This window comes from Phyllostomus hastatus, unplaced genomic scaffold (genome assembly GCF_019186645.2).
Source record: "Phyllostomus hastatus isolate PE091 unplaced genomic scaffold, TTU_PhHast_1.1 phas_contig_150, whole genome shotgun sequence".
In the NCBI taxonomy this organism is placed as follows: Eukaryota; Metazoa; Chordata; class Mammalia; order Chiroptera; family Phyllostomidae; genus Phyllostomus; species Phyllostomus hastatus.
Genome location: NW_025333611.1, coordinates 18,934,666 through 18,959,490, shown reverse-complemented (window position 1 = coordinate 18,959,490; position 24,825 = coordinate 18,934,666). Strand labels below are relative to the sequence as shown.

At 48.4% G+C, this 24,825-nt stretch overlaps 1 protein-coding gene across 2 annotated transcripts in view; it reads right to left on the bottom strand.

The window, feature by feature from the left end:
* Positions 1-24,458, bottom strand: part of GLRA1 (glycine receptor alpha 1) — a 71,435-nt gene extending 46,977 nt beyond the window's left edge. For both annotated transcript variants that reach the window (XM_045826333.1, XM_045826341.1), the window contains exon 1: positions 23,585-24,458. In XM_045826333.1, the coding sequence (XP_045682289.1) occupies positions 23,585-23,640 (56 nt within the window). In that variant the 5' untranslated portion in view covers positions 23,641-24,458. The remainder of the gene's footprint in view (positions 1-23,584) is intronic.
* Between the last annotated feature and the right edge of the window lie 367 nt (positions 24,459-24,825).

Genomic DNA, 24,825 nt, shown 5'->3' with positions numbered 1-24,825 from the left:
GAGCGATCGATCACCGTTTGTTGATGAATAGCCTCTGCCCTCTAATTGTTTATAGTTCAGCAGATAGACTAGATTAGGTGCAGAAGCAATTCTAAGGGGCTGCCATCCAGTCTAGGTGGCATAATTGGATTGCTCTGGTGATTCAGAGAAGAAAGGCGGTATTTGTGGGGAGGTGGGGACATAAATCAGGTAATTTTTCTGAGTTTTATTAATTAAGCCTTTGCACAGGTTTAGAAAGACCCAACATTTGCCACTGCTCACGTTGTGAGTTTGGGAGAGAAAGCTTCCTCATGCCTGTGGGCCGTCCAGGGAAAGGAAGGGGGAGGTGGTGGGGAGGGCATCCTAGGCTCCTGGGAAGCGGTGAGGCTAAGTGAGGTGAGTGCTCGCTGGCCTTGGGGACAGAACCAGTTTCCCGTCCCTTGCTCTGACTCCCAGGGCCTTGCAGCATGGGCCCTGCTGGTCACCCTCTGCTTCGCCCTTGCGTTTGGAAGTGGTTGCATCCTTAGGTCAACATCTGGCTTTCCCCAGCCAGCTGTGCAATTTGGATTTTATCTGATTGCAGTAAGGGGCTTAGGCTGACCCCGGAGTGCCTGACATTTTATTACTCTCACTCCATGATCTGCTAAGCACCCCTGGGAGCAGAATGCACAGTTGTCATGCTCTGAGCCCAATTATCCCAGGGAACAAGCCATCCTCCCCGCTCCTGTCCCCTCTCCCACAGCCATAGCTGCTTCCTATCAGGAACTCTTATCTGGGTAAAAAGCACATGCATTGGAATATGATTCTCTACCACAGTAAGATACAATCTTGGATCCTTGCATCTGGTTCTTCCCCTGCCCCCAGGGAAGTCTGATTCTCTGGGGATCTCTTATACTCCTTATACTCCAGTCTGTTCCTCTGGCCAGCTTTCCGTCCACGGATTCTCCTGCTTTATTTTATGAATCCCCTACAAAGCAGGGCCAGGAGGATGGTGAGGAGAATGAGGTGCCTAGCAACATTTAAGGAAGCACTCATTCTCAGGCTTGTACAAGTGGCAGTCCTGCACTTGCTGGATCCCCCAAATGAGTGCCTCCTTAACTTTTTGCCCTGGTTCACTGGGTTCACTTGCTGCACCCTAGTCCTGGCCCTGCTACAGCATCACAGGCCTTCAAACCCAGTCTATCTAGGGTAGCGTTTCCTGAAGGTGGTCACCCAGAGAGGGAGTCTCTACTTCTCACAGCCTCTCATTTTATTTCCAAAAAGCTTCATTTTTATTTTCTTGTTTGGTGGCAAAAAATCCCCACCCCACCCCACCCCACCTTTATATATCTTATTATTTTATCCAGCCTGAGAGGCAGGGATATCTGTCCCCAAAATTAAGACGCGTGTGTCTTGATCCGACTCTGGCACACCACACTGTGTTTGGTGAAGCTACGTCAGTGTTTCCTTCTTCTCCCTGCTCCTCACTCCATGTGCACGTTGCAAGGCTGGAATCATGGCAACCCTAGGTTGTCAGGTGTTTTCTGCTTCAAGCTCAACCTTCGGCTCTCTACCTTCCTATCTCTTGGAATTGGGGCAATCAGGTGTCATAGACAAGACCCCAAAAGAATGATTTTTGTAAGATTCATTCCAGGCTCTTAAAAAATACAGTTCTCCTGGAGCACAGAGCCTGGCTCACGCTCAGGGATCAATACTTGTTTGTTAAACGGGTGCTAGACACCTTGTGTTCCGGAGGAAGTTGAATTTAGCTGCACAGGTACTTGGCATCAGTGATGTGGTTTCAGTTCTAGCCCCGATGCCTTAGTCAGTCCCTGGGGGAAAAGCACCTGGTGTCCTCTGGGAAAGCCCAAGGCAGGAGAACAGGAGGAGAAGGAGCTGTCCTGTTTCTTTTAAAAGCATCTATAACCCTCCACAGAATGACCCACACTAGTGGGCAAGGTCCAACCTTGGTGCATAAACCTTACACGTCTCCCCACTTAGCGTACTCATTATAATTCTGCAATGACCTCCTCACTTTGCCCTGACCATCCCTGTATGTCTTCCTTGGGGGAGTTTTCCTGTGCCTCTGGCTTAAGCCTGTGGCCATCGAGAAGGCCCCCAGATGAGTTACAATGGGAGGAGCCCAGGAGGATTCTTCAGAGGCTTGAGTGCTGGAGAACAGACCTGTGGGTGTCCTCTGCCCGAGTGGGAGCTCCTAGCTAGCCCTGCATAATCAGCATGCGCCCCACGAGTTGGGCAGGGGAGCAAATGGCTCTCATTACCTCCAATGCGGCTTTCTTTTTAATCAGATAAGTCTCATTGGAAAAGTACATCTTTACAGAGAATGGAGCTCAGGGTTTCTGGACTAAAAGTTTAGGGGAAAAAAGATTGCATTAATCAGCAGGGATCGGTCACTTGAGGTCGCAAAGAGCTGGGAATATAAATATCGAGGAGAATTAATAATAGGCTGAAAACAGATAAAGACATGGTATTAGCTAATGATAGTAATAGCTACTCTCCCCTTCCTACTTCCTGTGGGCCAGTACTTGAGATACGTTAGGGTATTTAATCTTCCCCACCGTCCTGTGACGGTGATCTCATGCCCGCCTTGTTGCAGGTGAGGAGGGCGACACCTGCATTTTTGGAGGTTCGGCGGAGGTCCTACAGCCTGCAAACGGCAGTGCTCGCCAGTTGGCGGGTCTCCACAGCCCACACTATTGACCGCTGCACCTGTGGACTCTTCTAAGTGACAGCGATTTGCGAAGTCCCTCTGAGGAGCTGCTCTGGCTCATGACATGAATGTTTGCCTGGCTCTTTGGAGCTACAGGGAGAATTCAAGGAGCTCTGGGAACAGGAAAGTGTGGGCTGACACTGGGTTATGACCGGTGTCACACCAGTAACGCTCTCAGTTCACATGGCACGCCCAAACCCTTCACTCAGACCGCCCCCGGGACAGCACCTCCACGCGCAGGTGATGGCTCGGAGGCTCACCTGCAGGTTAAGAGAGCTGCTCACGGTCCCGGGTGCAGAGCCACAGTGTGACTGAGGCCTCCAGGTCTGCTCTGGGGCATCTCCCGCTTGACTATCTCCAGTTCCTTCCCAGAGGGCAAAGAGGGGGTGGGTGAACCCTGCTTTTTGTTTTATTGAATTTGTGGGGTGGCACTGGTTGATAAAATTACACAGGTTTCAGGTGTACAACTCTACAACACATCGTCTGTGTATTGTATTGTGTGTTTGCCACCAAACCCTTCTTGATTATTTATGAAGTCGTCTCTCAGAATTTCTCTGTAGTCAGCTCGCCTTTCATTTTATTTTTCTCCATCTCAGTTCACTCATCTTGAAAATATGATCTGCCTTTGCCAGTGGCAGGCGCTGTCTGAATGGCAGAAGCTCACGGTGCCTTCACAGATGCTGTGCCAATGAGTGCTGCTCCTTCTCAGGTCCGTCAACCTTTGCCATTGGCCAGGCGCTTTGAGGCAGTCATCGTCTCATTGGAGATAGCATTAATTTATTACTTCACTTATTTGCTTACTTATCGAAAATAGTCACGGGTGCCTGCTATACATCAGAGATGGTGCTAGGTGATTGAACAGGGCATGAATAATAAAGTAATAACAGTAGCCCCCGTTGAGGGGTTAGACAGTACCAGGCATTTCACTAAGAGTTTTTTTTTAATAAGACATTTACCTTCTTTTTTTGTTTAAAATTTTATTTATTCATTTTTAGAGAGGGGGGAAGAGAAGGAGAAAGAGAGGGAGAGAAACATCAATGTGTGGTTGCCTCTCATGAGTCCCCATACTGGGGACCTGGCCCGCAACCCAGGGACATGCCCTGACTGGGAATCAAACTGGCAACCCTTTGGTTCACAGCCTGCACTCATTCCACTGAGCTATACCAGCCAGGGCTCACTAAGAGCTTTATCTGTGACATTTAATCCTGAATAGAATCCTGTGGGTTGGGTATCATTTATTTTACTGATGAGGAAACTGAAGGTCATAGAGGATAAATAACTCATTCAGGTGCCCCTGACCCCACAGACCTCTCTGTCACCTGCGTCAGTAATGAATACGTCAGAACCCTTGTTTTCCAAAAGCTCCCAAACTAATAGAGGGAAACCTATGTGAGGACAAGGAAGCGCTAGAATGTCTGGGCCCTGTTAGAGGACAACATATCACCTTCCCCTCCCAAGTCTACACTAGCTCAAACCTATACTGAAAAACAAGCCAGGTTGCAGTGAACCTGTAGAAAACACACTAGCAACATGGGCTATTTAGTCCCAGAGGAAACATGTTTTCCTAAGACGTGAAGGCCACCCATGTGGTCTTCAAGCATCCAAAGGACTGATTCGAAGGAGAATGTTGAGAAAAGAAACCATCCTCACTGGGCGCTGAGGAACAAATGACTTTAAATTGTAGAAAGAGCAACTTGGCTTAAAATCTGAAGCCGCCTTTAATAAACCGACTCGTCTTCAGACTGAGAACACTTCACTGCGAGTTGAGAGGGCTTAGCTGAAGTGGGCATTTGTATGTAAATAGAGAATTTACGGGAGCTTGGGGCTCTAATCAAGCTCTAAGTGGCCGAGCCCTCTGCTGATTCCCTGAATCCTCCAGACAGAGAGCTGCAGCTGTGAGCTGCTCAGTGGGGTGGAACTCCTCTGTCTCACTCACTGCGCAGGTTCCAAAGTCTTGGGGAAGGCGTAGGCAAAAGAGTCTTAGAATTATGGGTCCTGGTCCTCTTGTGCATTAAAAAGAAAAGACATTTATTGAGCACCTGCTGTAAATTAATGACTATACCCTAACTCTGCAATGCCAGGAGGGGTGATCGTCTTCATGTTGTAGGTGAGGAAACAGACTCAGAGGTTAACTGACAACAATAGTAATTGCTACCGATGATTGCACACTTTCTAGGTGCCATGCACAGCGCTGCGCCACTCACCAACTCTATGAAGAAGGCACCATTTTCTTCTTAAAGATTTTATTTATTTATTTTTAGACAGAGGGGAAGGGATGGAGAAAGAGGAGGAGAGAAGCATCAGTGTGTGAGGGAGACAATCAGTTGCCTCTCGCATACCCCCGAATGGGGAGCTGGCCTGCAAGCCAGGCATGTGCCCTGACCTGGAATCGAACCAGAGATCTTTCACTTTGCAGGCCGGCAGCACTCAATCCACTGAGCCACAGCAGCCAGGGCCCAGTTTCTTTTTTCTTTTTCAGATGAGGACACTGAGGCCTGGAGAGGTTAAATGACCTCATCAAGGTGCTTGGATGGCAGAGTTGATATGTGAATCTAAATGAGGTAGAATTTGGCATAAGTTTTGAAGCATCTGTTCAAATGTTGCTAAAACAGCACACTCAACTTGAATGTGCATTGTTCTAAGTCCCTGCTGCTCTGTGGGTTAGTACAAGCTTCTATCGGGAGTATTTACAGAGGAGAATGGAAGAGGAGGGGTGTGAATGAAACCTATGGGTCTTAATGAGATGAGAGGAAGATAGACAGATGCTGTGGCCAGTGCCCCTTCTTGGTTTTGGGATGGGGCGGGGCTAATGCCCAAGTGGTCTCAGAGGTTTCTGCTGAGTCTTTTCCTTCTAGGTTTGTTTTTCCTTCCTACCCTGCACCTCAGGATCCTCCAGGTGCTTCACCTCTTTGTAGCTCATGGGGGGACCAAGCAGGGGCCCCGAATTCCTCTGCCCCCTGCTTCTTGTCGTATGTCACTGCAGCAGAGAGAGGCAGCCCAGGGATGGGAACAAGCTGCGGGTGTGGAGTTGGGAACCCTGGGTTTGACTCCGCCTGTTCTGATCCTTTCTCCTGCAACCCCGAGCAAGCCCTTTATTGTATTTAAGCATCAGTTTCCTCATCCACTGAGTGTAGATACCTCCTGTCCTAATTTATAAATTACTATTTGAAATCATGTTGAAGACAGCATAAGACACTGCACAAATGAAGACCTATTTCTGGACTGAACCAGGGGCATGCTCCGGGGAAGCGCACGGACTCCCAGCAGGCCCAGGCTCCGCCGTGCGCCAGCTGCGCAGCCTCGGACACGCTCCCCATCCTGCCTGCCTCGGTGTCTCCATCTGTTAGGCGGGGGTGACAGGAGCTGCTCTCGTGGGGCTGCTGCAGAGCAAAGCCCTTCTTTCCAGGGTTGACTTGGGTGCCTGGTGAGCAGTATGTGTTTGATATGATTGTTAGCGATTGGGAGAGAATTGGTGGTCTAGGCTGTACGATGGGGGATGAATATGTGAACTTCTAGAGGCTTCTTTGTGCTCTGTGCTGGAATCTTCAAGGACCCCCTCTCACACCTGGAGGGGAACCACAGTGCTCTCAGGTAATCACTCCCCTGTGTTCTTAGTAAGCAGCCCACTAATGGTGTTGCTTTGGCATGTCGATCAATAGGATTAGGGTGAGCCGCTGGCAGTGGAGCAGGGGTTGCTGCTGCGGGGACAGGACTGTCCAGTGGTGAAAACTGTCCCTTGCACGCTGGCTGTCCTCAGCTGAGGTTCCCTCAGCCCTTAAAAAAGTAACACTTTCCTCTGATGATTAAAGCTAAGTGCACATTGGAAAAATACCACAAGGACCAAAGAAAAATGGACATCCCACGGCAGTTTCACTGTCTAGATGCTATTGCTAATATATTAGTAAATCTTTTCTAGTTTTTTTCTCTAAAGATTATAATCAATTTTTTCCCTGCTTTTTACAGAAGACTCTAAACGAGAACTTTCTCTTGTTATTAAACCTCTAGAAGCATGATTGTAAATGACTGCCGAAGTCAGTGTGTGGCTGTGTTAGCATTCATTGAGCTGGCCCTCCCTCAATGATGGGCACATGTATCATTTTCAATTTTTAGCTGCTATAAATTATGCTGTGAAAACCCCCTTGGTCACAAACCTCTGCTCACGTCCTAGAAGCAAAATTTTGCTGAGTCAAAGGGCATGAATATTTCTAAGGCAGAAAAGCTGTATCTGTGTAAAGGAGCCCTCCGCCCAGGCCAGCAACTCGGCTCCTCATTGCAAATTCATTCTCCAAGAGGCGGGGTCTGCCTTACAAAGAATCATTTGTATTGTACATGGTTGGTCCTGCATGGTGCTATATGCTCTTTAAAAATTAAATTGCCCTGCCTATGACTTCTGGTTGTGTCCTAATCAATTCCTTATTTCTGAAAGTCTTTACAAATTATAAACGTCCCATGTGAGAGAGGTAGGGTTGTATGGTAGACACCAGACTGATGATTGTGCCACACAGCTGTGTGACCTTGGGCAGGTCACTTACCCTCCTCAAATCTGCTTCTTGGTGAAGCGAGGGTAATAATGGTGCTCCTAGGATTGGTGGGGTGGACGGAGCAAACTACGCGCCAAGTGCTGCTACAGTGCCAGACACGCAGAAACCACTCTGCACGTTAGCCATTAATACCAATAAAAATTAAAGCTTCTGTTCATAAGGGTCAAACATTCTTCACTAAACTTTTATGCCAGTCCAGGTTAAACCTCGTCACTCTGAAGAACCTTAGAAAAATCTAAAGACTAAAGGGGTCGAGTGGCAGGACGCACTAGCTGAGAGCTGTGCACTGTGCTCCGAATCTCGGCTGATTATTTATGTTCTACCGCAGGTCCTGCATTTTAAGAGGGACATTAGCAGGTTGGAGTGGGCCCAGAAAAGAACAGCTGGGCTGGTAACAAACCTGAACTTGACCAGTAAGGAATAAGTAAGGGCTCTGTGGCTGTTTGGCTCAGAGACTTTTTTCTAGACAGGGAAATAATTTTTACAAATCCCTTTTGGGCTGTCATGGGGAAGAAGGTTTCAACCTAATAAAATAACGTTCCTGAGTACTTACTGTTTGCCAGGCACTGAACTAAGCTCTTTGCAAATACGACTTATTTTTTCCTCCAGAACACTTTACGAGGTACATATTTGTGTTTGTACTGTACAGATTAGGTGACCCAGGCACAGATGGCAGAAGCGACTTGGCTGAAAGTTCGATGGCTAGTAGGGGGTAGGGTAGGAATGGAACTCTATCTTTCTGATTTCATAGTTCAGGTACCTTCAACAGCCCCCTGACTTGTTCTAGGTGACCAGGGAAGGCGGACGGGAGTTGCAAACAGGGAGGCAGCTGCCTACAGAAAGTGAGGAGAGACTGTTTTGACCATTAGATCCACCCAGCAATGGAAGAGGCTGACTTAAGAGACAGTGAGTTTCCTGTTGCTGGAAGTGTGCACGTACACAGGCACACTTGTTTGCAGCGTGCTATCCAGGTGCACCGGCTGAGGAGGGGGCTAGACTTGTGACCTCACAGCTGACTGGTATGCCTTTGAAAGTTACTTAACTTCTCTTAGCCTCGGTTTCTTCACCTGTAAACTAGGAGTACTTCATTCCAATTTTAAGATTGTTGAGAAGAGTGAAAAATTCAGATTAATCGCTGAGCCAAGAAGCTGGCATTCAGCAGTTGCTCATTGTACGCTGCGTGAACAAGTACCTACGGCCTTGTATTTGCACCTGTGGTTTTCACTTACACGGTGATGCTCTATTCGTTTCTTCACTGGGGTCAGCTACAGATCTGGCGACGCCACCTGTAGAGCTGGAATGCTACCTCTCTTCTGCAGAGGCCGGCGTCTGCCAGCTTCTGGCTCCTTGGGCAAATGGCAGGTTGGACTTTGAAACAGGAGCAGCGAAGCATAAATGAAAGGATGTTTAGACTGAAATGTTAAGCAACAGTGTAGGTATTACTGGGAGAGAGTTTAGAACCATTTCACCCTAGTGAGCAATCATCAGGTGGGTCTGAAGGGCCCACTCTGCGCCCAGCACGTCTGGAGGCGCTGTCTCTGTCCCTGTTGTTGAGGGCCTCGGGGCCTGGGGTGGCTCAGGCAACTGTGAAAGGAGAACGGGGCTGAGCGTCCTGCTCCTGCTAAACCCTTTGGCACAGGGCAGGCAGGGAAGGGATGCTTAGAGGCAGGGGGCTACGGAAGATGACCTTGGGAGATTCTTTCCACCCTGGGGTTTTCTCCATTTGGTGGTTCCCAGGACCGAGCCCTCCCAGGCACCATGCGGTGATGCTGCACTGCCAGCTCCCTCGGGCACACTTCTCCAGTCCTTCCCCCCCCGGGAGTATGCTAATCATCGCTGTTCCTTGTTAGACCTGGATGGAGAACTGGGCTACATCCTCCCTCTTTCCCCTTCCTCCTCAGGGGCTCCTGTTCTTCAGGCATCAGCCACCACTCCCGCCAGCGGGACCCGTGGAGTTGGCTGGCTGAGGATAAAGCTTTTATTGTTGCTAACTCCTGATGTGAGTGTTCTTTCCTTTCAACAAGACAAGTGGACTCCAGCTGCTCTGGGGAATGCCATCCTTTCTTCCTTCCCTCATTAGCATTTGCTTCTTCCCACCTACATTTCTCTCCCCTTCTGGTTCTCCACCTCCTTCCTTTTTCTTTCATTTGTTTTTGAATCCTAGAAGGATGGTGCTAAAAGAGATCTCAGAAGTCATCTAGTACATCCACCCACCCATTTTACAGATGAGGATACTGTGCTCCAGAGAGGGAAAGAGATGCGCCCAGTGAGTTCTTGGCGGAACCCAGAGAGGACCAGAGTGGAGTGCTCTTCCCTCTTTATTTTTCTCCATATCTCCCCCTTATTCTCCCTCTTTTGTTTCCCCCTTTCTATTGTTTTCCTTCTTTTTTTTTAAAAAATAATTTATTTATTTATTTACTTTTAAGATTTTATTTTTTTTTTATTTTTAGATAGAGAGGAAGGGAAGGAGAAAGAGAGGGAGAAAAACATTAAGGTGTGGTCGCCTCTTGGGTATCCGAGGCATGTGCCCGGTTTGGGGACCTGGCCCACAACCCAGGCATGTGTCCTGACTGGGAATCGAACTAGTGACCCTTTGGTTTCCAGGCTGGCACTCAACTCACTGAGCCACACTAGGCAGGGCTATTTCTTATTCTCTTTTGAAAATATGTCCCATCCTGCATTTGTTCTAAAAACCCAAGCCTAATATAATTCTGACCTTCCATTTCCCAGGGACAGTTTCCACTCAGCAAACTGACTTCAGTGGGAAAGCAACTTCCCTTTGCTCAGAAAATTCTTCCAAACACACCCTTCTCAGCCTCCAGCCTGGTTTTCACTTGTTTTAATCCACTGGGCACTGGTTCAGATCACTGCAAGTGCCTTTTTTTCTCTACCTGGTGCAGGTTATCTTTTATTAAGGTGGGCTCCAGGTTTGATTACATCAAACCTCTGCTCTCTGACATTCTTTTAAAAAATCTATTTTTCAGCTTTCAAAAGTTATATATATATATATATATATATATGTATATATATATATATATTTGTAAAACATTCAAGCATTACTGGAATATTTAATGCAGGAAGGAAATGTCCCCCGTAGTCTCATTCGAAATAGACAGTCACAACTATAAACAGTTTGGGGCCCATTTCTCTGGACTTTTTTTCCCACATGAGAACAATAAAACACTTAAAAAGTAAAAATGGGGCCCTGCTATGCATTCTGTTTTGCTACTTGCTTCCCCTCCCACCCAACCCCCCATTTAGTCTTTCGTTTTGGATATTTCCGACTCTTCTGCATGGAATGAGGCCACCTGCCTTTGGGGCTTCTTGGCCACGAGACTTTGGATGAATCACTGCTCCGCTCAGGGTTTCTGTTTGCTCATCGATAAAAGGGAATGGCCCTCTTCCACCTCCCCTCTCCTATGCTTAAGGCTCTAGTGGAAGTGCAGGCGCCCTGGGGCAGCCGCTAGTGGACCATTCTCTGCCCCATTATCCTGTTTTACTAGGTTTATAGCACCGGGGGTGGCCTGAATTCTGCAGTCTCCCAACTTGCTCCTTTGTTTGCTCCCCGCTCTAGGAGTTGAGTTGGGTGAGAGCCGGGACCATGTCTATTCTGCTCATCACTGTTCTCTCCCCAGAACTTAGAACAACTGCTGGCATATAGTAAGAATTCAGTACATATTTTTGGATAATGAACACATTATCCGCTCTCAGCTGGGCTTCCAATGGACGAGAGGCCCGTTGGAAGGGAAGAGAGCAGAGCAGGCCTGGGCTGAGCTTGGGCAATGGTGGACAGCTGGTCGATCCAGTGCCCTCGAGCTCCTCTGCACCCAGCTTGCCTGTGCTTCAAGCCCTGTTCCTCTGCCTGCATCATTCTCTCTTGGCACTCTTTGCCACCTGGTGAAGTAGTCATTCTTTATGGCTAATTATCTTAAGTGTCCTGACTCCTAGGAAATCGTCTTCAACTTTGTACTGTCTCCCCACCTGCAGGCAGGGTAAGTCAGACTCTTCTTTATGCTCCCACAATGCTTTGTACCTCTCCCTCTTGAATACCAGTAATCATGGCTTTCTTGCTTTGCACAGTTGCTATGTGCCACATGCGCTGCTAACCTTCTGCATGCCTTCTTCCATTTCATCCTTTAGTGTGATCTGTCAGGGAGGGATAATTATTGTTGCCATTTCACAGAAGAGGAAAACTGAGGCTTAGGAATCTTAAAAACAATCTTGCTCCAAGGCATCCAGCTAACAAGTTGTGTAACCAGGACTCCGGATTGTATCTGGCTGATTCCCAAGCTAGAGGCTTTAACTGCTGGGCCCTTTGTGAGCCAACTTAATTTGAGAATTATGCAATGATGGCTGGAAAGACCCATTGTCTTTACACAGTTGAATCTTATTTCAAGGAAGGAAAAACTAAGATTCAGTCGCAAAGTCAGAGCAGGGCCCTCGGGGGAAGGAAATCTCGCTCTAAGCTCTGGGCCATCCAGTTTGAGGCAGCGAGGAGAGGACATCTTCACTGAACCTTGTCACCTTCTCGTTCAGGAAGTGTAGCTTTTTATACTTGGAGGCATAGTCAACGAATCCCTCCAAGCCCCTTCTGTCTGGGCATGATGCTGTCTTTCCTTGGCTCCTGGGAGGGTTTTTTCAATTCTACCAGATGGTTCAGGTCCCATTAAGAAAATGATCTCCAATAAGGCCCATGCTTTCTGTCCGATTACAACCATTTTAGAACGTCTGCCTTGTCCCACGGAAGGGGCCCCTCTGTGGACCTGGGTAACGGTGGGGAGCGGCCTCGTCTGCGATGGCTCAGATGTTTCGAGGGGCCCAGAATGTGGACGTTCTTGGCCACCCAGCGAGGATCAGGCTGAACGGTGACTGAGTCAGGGCCGAGCTGCCGCGTCTAGCTCACTGTCACTGTGACTCATTTCTTGGAGCAAAACGGGTCACAGTGAGACACAGCAGTGATTTGGGGTTGGCCGGGGAGAAGCCTTCTGATCCTGGGCTTCCGCAGAGCCAATAAGAGGAGAATAGGAGCAGGCACACGGGGACAAAGCAATTCAATTGCACAAGCCCTGAATATCTAATATACATGAGCCACGGGATGATACTACCTGTGAGGGGGACGTGGAGCAGTTAAAAGCCCTGGGTAGCACCAGAGTGTGTGTCCCTTGTCTTCTTTTTGGCCTTTCACAGGCACCGAGAACTTCATTAAGTTCCTAGTCATTGAAGAGCTTGCAATTCTGCAGGAAAGTTAGGGCACCTAAGTGTATGCAAGGCCACTTAGAGCAAACTGAGTGTTGGAAGGGAAGCCTACATTTCCAAAGGGATTTAGGACTGAGAGTCCCGCCCAGTCAGGGGTAGGGATGGTGGCAATCCAGGGGGCTTCTCTGGAGAAAGCAATGCGAGGGGTGGGCCTGGAGGCTAGGATCCCAGAGAAGTGGGGAGGGAATGCCATTTGTTAAGGGCTTGTACTCCACTCAGAGAGAGGACTCCAAAGGTGACTGTTCATCTGCTTGAGCAAAGTGCTAAGATAATAGCACAGGGAAGTTGGTGGGCTTGGATCCAAAGCTTGGGGCATGTCTTTCACGGCGGAAATGAGGAAAGGGGCTTTCCTAGAGGTGTGGAGGGATAGACAACCATGTGAGAAAGTGCAGAGGCGAGAATGGTGGCACATCACAGAGACCCATGAGAAAGTCTGTTGGAGCTGGGATTTGGAAGAGGAGCTGGGAATGGTGGTGGGGGCCGGACTGCGTCAGCTGAGAGTGGTGTCATGCCGGAACCTGGCGTTCGCAGTGACAGGTGGCCCAGATGCAAAAGTGACTGAGGTAGACCTGCGTGTACAGCGCCAAGGTATTGATGAGGGAAAAAAGGGAAGGTGCAGAACGTGGTGTGTAGTACAAACCCATTTTTGTGAAACAGGAACAGCTCACTATTGTAGCAAAGCAGTTAAAGGCTCTCTGGAACCAGACTGCGTGGATTTCCGACTGGCCCTGCTGTTTCCAAGCTGGGCAATCCATGAAAAGTATTTTAGCTCTCTGTTTCCTCGTCTGTAGCCTCATCCATAAAAGGGATGAATAATAGTATATACTTTATAGCATTGTCCTGAGCATTGCGTGGGTTAAAACATATTCAACTTTTCATATTCAAGATATTAGGCATGTAGTAAGCACTCACGTTTTTGTCATTATCCTGCTATTACGATCATTTGCAGATATGAATATCAGACTGTTTAAGTGATTTACCCCAAGGAGTAAGATTTCTCTGTATTTTAGTTCTAAACATACCTCCCTATGTGGTTTAAATATTTGATAACAAACATGTACAGTGTTTATTATGTAAACAAACAAACTAGCAAGTTCATTTCAGGAGCCGGTACTAGGAGACACAGATGTCTGTTGTATTTTTTCCTTCGCTAGCAGCAGGCCTGCTGGGGGCGCACCCAGGGACGTCCCCGGTGTCCCTCAGAGGGCCCTTGGAAACAGGTGTCCGAGGCAGCACCGCCTGGGCCTCCCACAGGCCGTGACTAAGTGCTGCCCACAAAGCAATGGTCCTGAAGGGAGAGCTAGCCCCGCCCTCGCTGCCTCTCTCCAGTGTGCCCCCACCCCGGCCTGGAGGTGCTCTGAGTTGGGGCTGCTTTGTGAGTGGCAAGCCTGGAGCTTGTGGTGAGGCCTCCAGGGCTGGAGGCCGGGTGGCCTCTCCAACCTCCCACACTGAACAGTCAGGGAAACCGGGTACACGCAGTCCTGTGTGTTTGGGGTTAGAGCGTGAGGCTTCGGAAGGTCTTCGGTCTAAGTACTAGGGAGTAGCAATTAAAAAAATAATAACAGACCAGAGGATGTGCTGTCCTTCTTTCTGACCTCCCGACTCAGTCAGAAGTTCTCTCCCATAATCCTCAACAGCTCTTCCAATGGAGGGACTTAGGTCACAAGGCAGGTGGGACAGAGAAGAGAGGATGGGCTGCAGTCACCTGTCAGAGCCCCAAACATGTAGCTCTGGGACGGGGTGGAAGTCAGCACCATTTTCCTCCTACGTGAAGGATGGAGACCGGACACTCATATCTAGTTACAGATGTACGTTAACTTCATTAGTGTCTAGACCCGCTTGCAAGCGATTAGCCCTTGACGATCTGGAGAGGCAAACTCTGCCCCCCGCCCCTCATCCAGTTCAGTCTCCACCCTCCTCCCTGGTTCGTTCTTGGAGTAACAACAGTGGTGCGGTAGGTAAGCGGTGGTTAAAAGAGTATTTCCTGGGGTCAGACCTGTCTTTGAATCCTGGCTCTGCCTCCTACTAGTTGTCTTGCTTTGGGCAAGTTACACACCCTCTTTATGCCTCAGTTTTGTTACCTGTAAAATGGGAATGTAATAGTGCTTACGACTAAGGACTTTTGTGGGCTTAGGACATGAAGCATATGGTTGTTAGCACAGTACATATTGTTGAATAAGTACTCAATAGTAACGGTTATTATGAGTAAGTGGTTGCAGTCAAGGCTGAGATAGAGCATTATGAGGGAGGGAGGGAGGCAGGGAGGGAGAGTTCTGGAATAAAGGGGCGTCCACCTGAGGTGTCTATTAGCACCGAAGATGCACGTGCTGTGGGCCCAGCAGTCCCAGCTCTTGTTCTCCTTATCTGCCTGGACAGCGGTCATGTGTGTTCACAGAGACGTAGGTGCCCTGTGATTATAGCTGCACTGATTGCAGTGGGAAAGTTAGAAGAAACGTAAATGCCCAGCAGCAGGGCGACGGCTGGACACAATGGGAAATCCATGGCAGAGTGGCCTGCTGCAGTTTGACGTCGGAGGCAAGCTGGGAGCCCCGATGGGGCAGCTGCCCCAGACGTGCTGTCACGTGCGCAGGACGAACTGCAGAACCGTGTGGGCAGTGTGGCTCCATGAAGCGACGGTATACGTATTGCAATAGATAGTACATGTATTTCGATAGATTCCAGTATGTTTCAACATATGGGCGTATAACTACTGGAATAGATATATCACCATTTCGTGTGTGTGTAAAAACAAAACAAAGGTGATCAGGTAAGAAGCTCCTTAAATAAATAAAAGCTGGGATGGACCTGGAGATCATTATTGAAGGGGATTTAAGGCTTACATCTTGTTTTAGAACTAAAAAAAAAAGAATGTATGAATGTATGGTACAATTCGAAAGGATCACAAACCAAGAAAGAAACACCCATCTGGCTAAGAATCGGAAGGAAACGACGCTGTCAGAGCAAAGCCCCGACGGCAAATTCCCAGCTCTTCTCCCATAGGCCTCTTTCCGCCCCCACGGCCCCCTGGCCAAGGGGAGGGCTGTTCGCCTCCTGTCTGTGCCAGCTCACAGGGTGGCAGCTTTAAGAGGAACACGTAAAGAGGAATGGGTGCGAAGCATACAGGGCCAGGGACATACATGGACTCCAGCTTCACGGGGAAGAGGCAGTGTGGCTGGCCAGGGGGAAGATCTGCATTTGCATCCTGGCTTTACTCTGAGATTAACAGCGTGGTCTTAGGCAAGTCATCTTTCTCCTCCGAACCTCAGTTTTCTCAGCTCTCAAATGGAGGTTGTAACTGCTGTTTTGTTTTTCTCAAGGTGATCGGGAAACTTACATGGGGTCATGGATGTGAAACTCTCTATAAACTGTGAAGTGCTCTTGTCCGAGTGCCGGCCCTTGGGCCTGGCAGTGAGGACCGCAGCAGCCTGGCCTTGCCGCGGTCCTCCAGAGCCGGGGAGCACTGCAGAACTGGGCATGCGGCAGTGAGCACGCAGCCCTCAAAGGCCCAAGGTCAGGGCAGTTACCTTGCTCCGCGGGTATGATCCTAACGTGCTTTGGTGGACAGGGTGATAGGTCAAGGAGGTAGAGAAGAAGGGAGGACAGGGGTCAAAGTCCGACAGACAGTGGGTGGGCAGCAGCCTCTGCACATCTGGGAGGGTGAGGGGGGCCTCTGGTCATGCAAGGATGCGGGTGCACCGTGCCCAGGAAGACTGGCCTGCGGTCATCCTTGGGGAGAGAATCCACGGGTTCCCTCCTGAGCACCTGCCTCTTCCATCTGTCCCGAGGGCTCTCATCGTGGTGTTCCGGGGTTCAGAGCCCATTCTCCAGGTGCCCCTCTCTTACGCAGTGTCACCGTGTGGGAGCTACCCACCGTGGGAATGAGAGCTTTTGGGGCACTAGGACTTCAGGGGATGTGGATCACTCCCCGAGGAGCCCTTCTCTAGGGGCGTGCTTGTGGCTTGGGGGGTGGCCAGTGTGTGAGAGGGCTGAAGGAAAGTGCAGTGGCAGAGTCCAGGCCGCATGGACTTGACTGGAACACGTCTGGGGACATGCACAGTTGGGCTGGGTTTTAGGAGCTCTGCCATTCCCTCTGTAACCTGGGGGATGGGGGGAGTCATGTATCCTCTCATCTGCAAAATAAAAGGGCCCATCAGGAGCCCCCAGGCAGAATGATTTGGAGCCTTGCTACTCACACCTTTGGTCCCCCAGCAAGAGCATCAGCTGGGGGCTGTGAGTAATGCAGACTCTCAGGCCCCACCCCCATCCTCCTGAGTCTGACTCAGCATCTCCATGAAGTTGGAAAAGCACTGACTTACAGACTCTCATGAACATTCCAGGTCTCCCGGTCCCAATCCAGAGAGATTCTGTGTCAGTAGCCTAGTGTGATGGTGGGAAAGTGCGTTCTAGGATTCCTCACAGCTAGATTTGAGAACTGTTGAATTGGGGAATGCTCTACATCTCCGTGATTCTGTTGGTACTTAAGACACCGAAGGAAAGTGTGGTTCTATGGGGTTAATGAGTGGGCGATGGAGGGGGGACCTGGTGAGGAAGGGAGCAGAGGATGGTCCTGTAGGTGCCTGTGGTTTGCCCAGGACATGAAGCAGGAGGCAGCGCTGCCCATTTCACGGCTGGGATTGACTGTCAGCAGCTCCCTCTTAAGATGGCAAACTCATTCAGCCACGGACACTGAAAAACAGCCGAATTCAAAGGCAGAGAGTGGTAATCTAATTGCACTGAATTAGCCTCGGGAGACTCGGACAATATCAACTTCAGAAAACCACAAAGGAATCCTTTATAAAGAGTTTCAAAAGCTTTGGGGCCTCAGCTCTCCTCCGAAGGGATTGTACTACAAACCACATGCAGTGCGTGGATAAGCCTCTCCCCCGGCATTTCTGGGCATTGTCCCCTTCCAGTGTGCTTTCTGAAGGGACTTGCTGGCCAGCCGTAGGGTGTTATCAGCTGTGCATCAGGGTTAACAGGGGGTTGGTTCAGGAGAGATGGCAGGAGTTCAGGGCTGAGAGGCCTTCAGCCATCCCAGCCGTCCATCCTGTGAGCACCACCCGTGCCTGCATGTCCATGGACCAGTGCATTTTCCGTTGGTCCTTCTGGCTCTGACAGTCTCTTCTTCTGAGGGTGTTCTCATTGCACACAACCAGGCTCTTACATAATGGGGATGATTTCATTTCAATAATCCTTTGTTGTATGGTGTGTGTGTGTGTGTGGTCATTGTCCCTTTCACAATACAACCCATTTTAAAGAAGAAAAAGGTGCGAGTATGTGTTTACAGCACCAGAGAGCTTACAGAGATCAGATGGTAATTTGGAAATCAGGAAAGGAGGGAACTTAAGTATCTGATCTGCGTTTTGTTTACTTTGTTGCAGCATATTACAAATCTCACCCACAAAAGCAGTTCATATTTCTTCTATGTCCCTCCTGCAAGGTGGATGCCCAGTCTCTGCTTGCATACCTCCACTGACAGGGACCCTCACTACCACTGAGGTGGCCTCTTTCGCCATGTGACAGATCTGCCAGATAGTTTGAAATGACATCAAATCAGAATTTGCATATATACATTAAAAATTTAATCTATCCATTTACTCCAATTCTTCTCTTGGAGCAATCAGAATAAATCAAATCTAATGTTTTCTAAATGGGGTCCCTGGGTACCTAGGGTGTTCATGAAATAGTAATGAGGACTCAAAATCCATCTGAAACATTTCAGAGACTTTAACAAACTGCATATGTAACACTTCTGACAAGGCTTTATGGACGAACCGAGAGCATCATGTGCCTTTACTTTTGTTTTTTTCTTTGGTCAACTCAGTATGGTGACACTGCTTATCTTATGGTGTTTGTATTTCTGGCAGTTATGTATACCTTTGATTCATAGAGAGAAGGGAAATAAGTTATTTATGAGTGAGGTTTGGTAAACAAACATTTAAAACATAGTCTTTATGTGAGAGAAAAAGCCAAACAGAATTGTTGATGAAAAAGTATAGGAAACTTGGCTCTTCCTCTCAGGCCATTCTTGAGACCTATGAGAATGGTGATCAGGCATCCTATTTTCTCATCATATGAAGTGTTTTCTGGGGAAACTGACATTTTTATGGGACCTGTCAATAATTGTTTCTAGGTTGGGGTAACTCCCCAGAGAGTGAAGGTGTTAGTGAGGTCCTGAATTCTTTCAGACTGCTGAGCCTGAATATAATTCAATGTTGTTCTTTCTTGTAATAATTAAAATATGCTGAATACTGTACCCAAAACTGTTCTATTATGGAGGAGGTTGGAAGAACATTGTCCTTGGCCGGCAGACCTAACAATTATTTTAGACAAAATGATTTGTGCATTTCCTTCTCTCTTTTTTTGGCTGGGGAAACTGAGGCCAGAAAGGTCATAGAACCCTCTCAAGGTCGTGCCACTCGCTAAGTTCTGGATCCCAGGTCTTCTGCCCTTTGGACCAAGGCCACTTTGTCTAAAGCGGCAGAAAACCCGCAGAATAGCATGGAGATGGCCAGACGGGAGACAGTGCCATCCATCTTAGAAATCATTCTGGCTTCTGTCCGCTGATGAAGGAAATAAAGTTAATGACGCCCACATAAATGTGGTGCTGTCGCAGGGCGCGCACAGGCTGGCTGAGCTCTGCGGGCCCTCTGAAGAAGGAGGAAGGTTTTGATGTAGCTTTAAAGGGAGCCACGTCTCCCCTTCCTGCAAGGACAGGGACTGTGGCATCTGTTACCTCTGTCTCCCCTGTGGAGTGCCTAGTTTTGGACTGGACACATGAGCACGTGATACATAAATGCCTGGTCAAGAAATGAAGGCAGCATCAGCAGTGAAGCAGCTTCATCCTGAGCCTTTGTGGGCTCGGGCCTCTGTCTCTCTTAAAGACCTCATGCGAAGCTGGAGGGGACTCAGAGGTGTTGGAGTCAGTCATCTGAGTTCATCGCTAAGAAAACTGAGTCCTCACAGGGGAAGGAGACCTGCCAAAGCCATGCTGCTGGGTGGGGGTAGACCTGACTCTAGAAGGGGCTCTCAAATCACAGCTTGGCCACTCTTCCACTGCACTACGTGGTTGCAACCTCTTTCCCAAGGTGGTCTACAAAGCAAGTTCCCTAAACACCCCCTGAAAGTTCATTATCAGTTTTGCAAATATGCATGAGGTATGTGCCAGTGCATGACTCTGTTTATTACCTTAGAGTCCTTGTCCAAGCTGTCCCATGGGAACAGAAGACATAATGGTTTCTCTTTCTCAAGTTTCCTAAGCACCACCCCCCAAATGGGTAGAGAGACATTTTGATTAGCCCTACTGAAAACCTGCCCAAGGGGCTCCTTTCCTTAGGAAAAAGTCCTTGACCCACTTCAGTAGCTCCTAGACACTTTCTGCAGTGCCCAGAATGCAGCGGGTGAGACTCAGGAGGATACCGCTATGCTCCAGGAGGAAAGACCCAGGTGGTCATCTGGCCCGCTCAGCAAGCTTGGAGACCAGGAAGCCAGAGGGGCCACCTCAATGGAAAGCACATTTACCTTTCAACTGAGTGGTTTTTCAAGACTGAGATATGAAAAAAAAATATCTATTTGCCATGTTCCTCTTGACCCTACTGAGCAGAGAAACATTTTCCCTTCAAGGTTTGGGTGACCTTTCTTAGCAAGTGTGTGCCACATTCAGTCCAAAACCCTGAGCAAGGGACCATTTCCTGGGATGGCAGGTGGCACTGGCACATAACAAAAAGCTGTCATCTTTGGGGAAACTACCCATGGCTTAGACCTGGTTTATGTCCTCTGCCTTTATTCCCTTCTCGAGCTTAAGCTAGGCCTCTTTTTGCTTCCCTGGGATGCTTATGTGTTTCATGAGGGGCATTTTCTCAAGGAAACTAGACTTTTCTCATTATAATTAGTGCATCAGAGCAGTGGATTCAATAGTCGTTACTCCATACCAGTGGTTCTCAACTGCAGGCAATTTTGTCCCCCAGCCCTGGATTTCTGGCAGTGTCTGAAGGGGTTCTTGGTTGTTACGACTGGAGAAGGGGTGCTCTGGTGCCAAGGATGCTGCTAAACATCTTACAATGCACAGGAAAGCCCTCCTAACGAAGAATTGTCCAGTTCAAACTGCCAGTGGTGCCAAGATTGAGAGACATGGTTATTTACCATGGGTCTATTTGAGTTACTGAGGTGAGAAAATTTGGGGGTTACTCTGGTTCCTTCCCACCCATAAGTCTCTGTAAGGGCTTTGGGAATCAAAGCAAGTTCCCTTTGTTTTAGAAAGAAATGCATTTCTACCATTAAAAAACACCTCTTTGCCTATTATTTTTGACCAATCTGGATAAAAACCCCCAGCCCCATTAATAAGAATAAGGAGACAAAATTTAGGTTATTCTAAAATGTCACTCCTAGAATTTTAGACCCACAGGCTTTTCAAATATCAGAACAGGAACTTCAGCCAAATCGCCTCTTTTTACTTGTGGGGACTTGGCGATGAGTACCGCAGTGCTGTCTGTCTCCCAGGACCCCAGTCTCTGTCCCCCTCAGCTCTTTCTGAGGCCTCGATTGTTGGCGCCGGATGAGGTTTCTGCCTTGCGAACTCTGATTGTTGTTGTATTTGTTTTGCTGTCATTAATGCCATCTCGCTGGTTACGTGCTGATGCAGCAGCACTTCTGCTACTGAGTTTTCCTTTTCTAGCCCCCAGGTTTCCCCAACAAGGTGAGCAGCTGTCATCATTTAATCTATGGAGTACTTGGGTGCCTGAGGTGATTGGATTGGCTCATCCTAACTCAACACCTGTCCCTTGGGGGAGGAGGGGCTATTCACACAGAACCTTCTAGGGAGCTGTCAGCCCCCGTTTACCCCTACATGCATTCTATGGAGCCCCCAGATTTTAATGCTTCCTTACTTTTCACCTAAAATTTAGGAAATGAGAGAGTTAGCAGTGACCATGCCAATTACACAATGATAATACTTTTCCTCCCTATAACCCATTTTTTTCACCTCTATGAAGAATTGCTAAGGGTATTTCCCTAGTTCAGTTCTCATTTTTATTATTTTATGTTTCAGGTTATCTCTGAAACAGCGTTGACTCCTCAAATGCTGAAGCCATTTCTGTGTTTTGAAAGTGCAGCAGTGCCAGCCCCTTCCTAGCCCTCTGTCGTCACGACTCTCTTTCCTTATAAACACATGGAGCCTTAGCCCAGCTCCATTGTCGCTCACACACATCCTGACCCATGTAGGGGAAGCCGATGCGGAGTGATGCTTCCTGATAGGCCACCACCAGTTTGCTTAAAGTATTAACATGGTACATTCATAACCTTATCAAGATGATTACCAGGCAAACCTTTTAGACTGTGCTTTCCTTTTGAAAGATGATGTCTAGAAGAATAAAATCAAACCTTACGTATTCATCGAGAAAAAAGGAGTTGGATGGGGGTGATGTGTTTGGTCTTATTAATTTGCTCTTTAATCTCTCTGGTTCAGTTCTGTCTCCATATGCCAAACAGAGACTCAATTTGCATACAAATGTTACCAAGAACTCCACCTCCACAGCATTTTACAATTCTACTATGTATGAAGGGGAGAAATGATTTGGTATGGTTAAATTAAAAGGGCAGAGGATACTTTCTGCCCTTTCCCCCACCAAGTTGCTACATTTCACAAGGCCCTGGATTGTTGCACTTTTTTTTTCATTCTATTTGACTCCCTGGCTATTTGCATTCTGAGCTGTGGGCAGGACTGTGGCCTATCAAAGGATTATTTGAACTGGAGATTAGAAGCTTTAAATATTGGGTAGCTCAGAGAAGGAGAGGGGTCTTTTCTTCATCCTAAGAGAAAGACATGAAGAAAGGCTTACGTGTAGACCCTTACAGTCTAGGGGGAGGTGTCGTTCATGTAATAGTCCAACCGACAGTTAGTCAAACCTACCATTCATATGCAGAGTTCCCTACAATGTTAAAAAAACCCAAATCCAAGAATTATTTACTGGTTTATGACAGGGGAGAATAATATCTGATTGTTACTTATTTTAAAAAGCAACCTAGCGTGGGTTTTTCAGATGACTGTTAGTCCTTTGCCATGGTAAAACATGAGAGGCAGGCATCTAAAATGAGGAAGATTAATGATCCCTGCAGGTCATGGAAGAGGGATAATTTTTTTCAATTCATGTAAATGGAATTTATCATAACCACCTCTGAAGATGGCATCATTCACTCACTTTCAAAAGGACTATCCATTTCAATGCTTCTGAAGAGGCGATTTTTCACTTTTTGCTTGTACTAACACAAGAATGCTATGCCTGTTGGTAGAGAATTTTAACCTGGGGGAAAATGGGTGGGGAAACTCAGCTACTGAGTCAGGGATAGATATACATTAAGAAACAAAACACAAGCAAGAACTGCCCATCAGTTCAGGACCTTCATCTAACGGAGTTTGGAAAGGTGAGCAGAGGAGAGGAGAGAGTCAAAGTTTCAAAAGGGAGACGTTTCCCAGAATTTGTTTCTAAATAGATCCACTGTGCACCCGAGTTCAGGACTTTACAAACTGAGGTCATCACACTATCGTGTCCAAGCATTGAGCCTCAGCAGCACACTCCCACAATCCACAGAAAAAGAAAACAACAACAGCACAAAAAGGATAGAAAATGAAATGTTTTATGTCCAGTGAGTTCCAGTGCAACCTCCCCCGTCGCCGCTAGTTGTCACTTGGCTCCCCCAGACGGGGGAGCTGAGGTTTTCGGCACTGCGGTTAGAGAGAATGCAGTCCTAATTAAACTGAGTAACTCCTAAAGCTTCCCCTTCAAGTCCCCAGCTGAGCGAGAGCCAATATGCAGGGGGGCTGGGGGCCATCGATGGGGTGGGGGTGTAGCAGGCGGAAGGGCAAACAAATCACGAGAAACAGGCAAACAGCTGCCAGAGCAACGACTGTCTCAGACCTCCACGCACAAGCCAGACACCCTGCGGGCGGGGCTGGGGAGGGGGGAGCGGGGGATGGAAGGACCCGATTGCAGCGGTACACGATACCCCTCCCCCCAAATGAGGGGATCACGGACAGAGTCAGGCTCCGTGCTCCTTTCCCCCATTTTCATCAGAGCGATGTGGTTAGTAGAAAATTGCATACCTGAAGAATACAATGGTCTCCCAAAGGTAGAGTCGAAGAGTATTGAAGCTGTACATTTTCAGGTCCTTGTGCTTTGTAGTCCACGAGTTATGGGGCCAAAAATGTTTCAAATTGGTACTTATAAAACCAGCGAGCGCTATTAAAAAATAATCCAGATGCTAAGGGGAGGCGGGGAAGCGGGTACAGAGGGGAAGCCCCAGGGGAAATTGGAGCCAGGGGGCTGTAGGTACCGCGGACAGCCGCCGCCGCCGCGAAGCGTTTCAGCACCGCGGAGAGCGTCCAGCCCTGCTTTTCGGGAGCGCGAAGAGTATTGCTGTTTGTTAAACTCCAGCGTGTCTGTTGGCTCCCTGCGGCGCTGGGGAGGCACGTTTGGGGGTGGGTATATTTTCTTTTTTACCCGTTTTTCTCTTTAAACGGCCAGCTCCATGCAAGGAAAAAGAATCTTCCGTGGAGATCAGAGCGCTGGCTGCGGACTGTTAGATTGGGTGAGCATCTTGGGTAGATAGAGTAGGGCTTAATGCCCCTGGGCTGGCCTGAAGGGGGGATAGGGGCGAGGGGAAGCGATGGACGGTGCTGCCTTCAGTTAAATCCCGGAGAATGTGCCAGGCTGGTGCATCGCGACCGAGTCCCGGAATCTGTTTCCCCTGCCTGTGTGTCTGTCTGCTGTCGCCTTGTGATTCCTGTTCTCTGGTCCCCGCCGAATAAGTTATGATCGCTGCAGGAAAGATGTCCCATCGCTCGGGGCTGCAGACGTGAGCGAGCTCAGGGCAAGTTTCAGGGGCTGCTAGGGTCCATGGCGACTCAGCGGGGCTCAGGAGCCCAAGGCTTCAGATACATCTTGGTTTTCCGAGCTCGCCCATCTTCCTTTGGCCAAGACTCCTTCAGATCTTCAGAGTTTCTTACTGCATTAATTTAACAAACTGGCGGCGTTGGGGATTGAAGGGGGGGCAGGCGATGGCTGATGGGAGGGGGTGGAGAGAAAAAAGGGGGGAAAACTCCTTAGTATCTTCAAACCCTCCCACTCCAGGTGCTCATTGGCCAACGGCAGCAAAAACCAGATCTTTTCCCAGCCTTTGGCCAATTGGGTGTTAGACTCTGGGTTGAGTTTAACGCTTAGAGTGCTGGATGAGATCGTGTCTCCCTCTCCTTTGCGTGGGAGTGGTGAGGTGGAGGAGGTTATGGAGTTAATCTCTCGAGGTCTCTCAAAACAATGCATTGTTTTTTTTGTTTTTTTTTTTTTT